General features: G+C 39.3%; 1 protein-coding gene across 1 annotated transcript; it reads left to right on the top strand.

Moving 5' to 3' along the window:
- Nucleotides 1–1,285: 1,285 nt before the first annotated feature.
- On the top strand, nt 1,286–2,437 carry LOC131680853 (uncharacterized). Its single transcript, XM_058961566.1, has 3 exons — nt 1,286–1,441; nt 1,554–2,129; nt 2,180–2,437. Exons 1-3 carry the CDS (start codon nt 1,286–1,288, stop codon nt 2,435–2,437), a joined length of 990 nt encoding a protein of 329 aa, XP_058817549.1.
- The last annotated feature ends 1,686 nt before the right edge of the window (nt 2,438–4,123 follow it).

Genomic DNA, 4,123 nt, shown 5'->3' on the forward strand with positions numbered 1-4,123 from the left:
TTCTATTCTCTCTGCTTTACACGTCACTCGTTTAAGGAAGGAGCCACGGTCAAATAAAACAACCTGCAGAATAAGTTCTTTTAACTTACTTTTGAGTTGTGCGTCGCTTTCGCACTTATTAGTGTTGTCAAAAACAAAAAGAGAGATTCGACTCAGTCGAGGTCTTCCGTGGAGGAAGGTACTTTTGAGTTGTTTGGGTTGAACTCAAAATTAGGTAAATTCAACTTAAATTTGAGTATAAAAAACCTATCAATGAGTTGTAATTTTTGCCGTGGTTAAATGGAAACTACCTTCAACACGGTTTACCTAATTTTAAGTTCCCCCACGATACCACGAGATTGAGTCAAAGGAACTCAATTTTAGGTAGTTTTTCGTTTCCGTGTAGTGATATTTTATCGCAGCAAAGCCAGCTGAGAAATGAGCCAGAACTACGGTTGACTTCTGGCGGAATTCCGGCTTCAACGAAACAAACGATTCCGACTCTGAATCTGTTGTATTAATTCGAGACGGAACTCTCACAGAATTCAACTGGAATGCCGGTGATTTTTACTGGGATATACCTACGTCTGTAGTGAGTATCATCACTTTAGTGTGTAATATTTGACGCGACATCATGGATGCCAGCTACTTTTGTGTTTAACTGCAGAGAAATTTTGAAAAATCTGTAAATATTCTTAAATGTCGGCAAAATATCTAAATGGAGAAAATCGTATCTTAATAAATTTTATATGATATTTTATTCCAATATAAGGTGTCACCAAATTTTCGAAATCTGCAGAGTATTTAAGGATCTGGAATACATCTGCAGTCTGAAAAAAGCTGCAGCTTGATTGAAAAATCTGCAGTTGTGCAGAGAAATCTGCAGGTCTGGTATCCCTGCGTAACAGCAGTTGCAGCGAAATGAAAAAAATGAAAACGGTTTAGTTAGAGTGAGTGGCGGCGTTCTAGTGAGTTACAATTGGAGTGAAATTTTGTTAAATTTTCATGTCCCGTTTGATTGTTTCATGGGCAACATTATACGGCAACATGGGCAGTGCAACCATCCCAGAAGCGTTCGACCATTTTCACAACAAATGCGCGCGCAATGAGAAGTGAAGAAATTTAAATTCAAAACTTGAAAGCAATAGCGCGCCTAAGTTCGTAAGCAGCAAGAAAAAAATTGGATCTGGAAAAGTTACACAAAAATCAAACGAAAGCACAGACCATGGCTCCTCGTAGCGACGTTTGGAAGCATTTTATAAAAAATCCTACGACAAATTATTCTCAATGTAAGCACTGCGGAAGCATGGTGAAAACATCAGGGAATACCCAGAATTTGTGGAAACACTTGGACAGGCATCATCCACTTATCAGTGTTACTCTGCAAAAACTTCCACCTAAAACTACACCTAAAAATGCAGCAGCCGATGTGGAGGAGAATTCAGCTTTAGGCGACGAGAAGGTAATTGTATTATATTTATTTTGTTGGTTTACACGCTATGGCCGTTGCTACAGTTTAAATATGGAAGCATTCAAAATGATTGAATATTAATTTATAGTTTTAACTATTTCAGACTGATATCGTTGAGCTGCCTAACAGCAAACCTTCGCAAGTGGCGCGCGCGATTACCATCAGTGAATCGTTTACTAGAGTATCTTCATTTGGAGGTAAATCCCGTTTCAATTGCTTCTATTTTTCTCTAGTCAATTTTAAAATAATCATTCAAGCAAACGGTTCTTCAACTATACAACTGCACGAAGCGTTGATGTATATGGTGGCCAAGGATAACCTCCCACTGCGGACGGTCGAACGAAGTGGATTTCTACGGTTCTGTAAATCAGCAGTTCCATTGTATAAGTTACCAAGCCGTCGAACTCTAACTAGAATGCTCAACAACAAATTCGAAGTTCAAAAAGATGCTGTAAGGGAACATCTAAGCGCAGTAGACAACTACAGTTTAACTGCCGATGTCTGGACGGACTCATGCAATAATGTTAGCTTTCTTGGCATGACAGTGCATTATTTGAACGGGAACGTCATGCAGTCAATTGCACTTGTTGCTCGGCCACTAGAAGGATCACACACAAAAGAGCATCTTGCTGCAGAAATCCATTCGTTGTGTACAGAATGGTGGATTGATGTTTTGAAGGTATTACCAGAGCTTTTTTTATTTTCTAAATTCAATTGTTCTTTTTTCAGATAAGCGTGTTTGTAACTGATGGAGGTGCAAATATTGTTGCAGCAGCAAAAGCCGTTGTTGGTGAAAAACGACATTTTGTCTGTGTCGATCACACTCTCAGTCGAATGACTACAGTGGCAATTGAGAATTCTCCACTTTTCGACGAGCTGCTCATAAGGATTCGCGGCATAGTGACGTACTTCAAACGCTCAGTGAATGCAGCAGATGCGCTCCGATCAATCCAGAGGAAAATGGCAAATCCGAAGGCGAGATACTGAAATTGAAAAAAGATGAACCCACCAGATGGGGAAGTAACTTTCAAATGTTGGAAAGATTTATCCTGCTTGCCGAGGATGTAGGTGTAGTGCTTTTACGTCACGATAATGTTCGCATGCTCTCAGGATCCGAGCTTTCTTCAGTCAAGGAAGGATGTGATCTTCTCCATCCAATAGCACATGCCATAACAGAGCTCGAGGCGGAGAAAACTTCTATCGCAGGAAAAGTAATCCCGATACTAAACATGATGAGAAAGGTGAATACATTTACTTGAACAGAACATAAAATTATTTTAGTTTTATTTATAGGTAATAGACTGTAAGAACCCGACCACGGACGCAGCTATTCAACTAAAAAAGAACATCGTGGTTCAGTTCGATAAAAGATTTGAGTTCATCGAATTAGTCGATAATCTTGCAATAGCAACGTTATTAGATCCGCGCTTCAAGGCTATGTATTTCAAGCCGCTGTCTCATTCGAGGGTACTGAAAGTTGTATCCGACAAAGTAGATACTTTTTCGAAAAATTCGGAACGGCCAGCAGCTGTGGTTCCGCAGAATGGTACATCACACAACAGTCAGAACGTTTTATGGGATCTTCACGAAAAACTAGTAATTCTAATAACGATTTAATTGTAACGTATGTAGATCAATTTTGTTGTTTTCAGGTGATACAATCAACTGCCTCATTAGAGCCAGATAGGCCTGGTGGAATCTCTGGTGAACTGAGAAATTTTTTACATCAACCGGTTGTATCTAGATTGTCAGATCCACTAGCAATATGGGATACCATTAGAAGTGAATATTCTAACCTGTATCCAATAGCTAGGGATTACCTTTCACGGATGGTTACCTCGGTGCCTTCTGAACGCTTATTCTCAAGGACAGGGGCTACCTACGAAAATCGATATAGGATGAACGCTACACGAATGGCACAATTGGCTTTCCTCGGGTCACTTGATGACGAATACTGGAACAATAAATAAACGATTCTTGGACAATCTCGTTAGATTTACGGTTTGACATTAGAAGAAATGGAATATACTTGAAATGCAGCGTAGTAACATGAGTCGTACATTATCTTTGTGATTTTGCTTCACAAAAAACAATATCGATACCTTCAGTATCGATATTTTAAGTTCGATTCTCATGGCATATCGATACATTATTTTTTTTAATATCGATACGTCAATATCGATACTTTGTGGGATAATGCCCAATACTAGTCTCGCTAGTGCACTGAGTGCACGCTCCTCTGAAAATCTAGCGAAATTGTCTTAGGGCTCCGGCGGCTGCTCGTTCAGTGGACCATAAGCGCGACTTCCGGAGGGTTAAAGTAACACACATTTCTTAGAGACTACTATGCCGATTTACACAAGCTCATGCCCATATGAAATGCGTAAATGATTGACTAACATTTATGGTTTCTCTGGGACCCATAGTAGGTCTAGGTCACAGTAAGCCAAAACTCTTTGAACACATACGCTACCATCGTCGATTCCGAATCCGCCGGAGGAAGCTACCATATTCAAAATCATATTCACACTATTGTCATGTTCAATAATATTGCATTGCAATAAGCATTTCAAGATTTATACTAAAATAATTAACTGGTATCCCCGAGTTCACGATTGGGAAAAGGCACAATTACATTATAAAAAGTTTTCTTATTTTTTTCAGCATTCAACA

The sequence above is a fragment of the Topomyia yanbarensis genome, chromosome 2 (genome assembly GCF_030247195.1).
Source record: "Topomyia yanbarensis strain Yona2022 chromosome 2, ASM3024719v1, whole genome shotgun sequence".
Classification (NCBI taxonomy): Eukaryota; Metazoa; Arthropoda; class Insecta; order Diptera; family Culicidae; genus Topomyia; species Topomyia yanbarensis.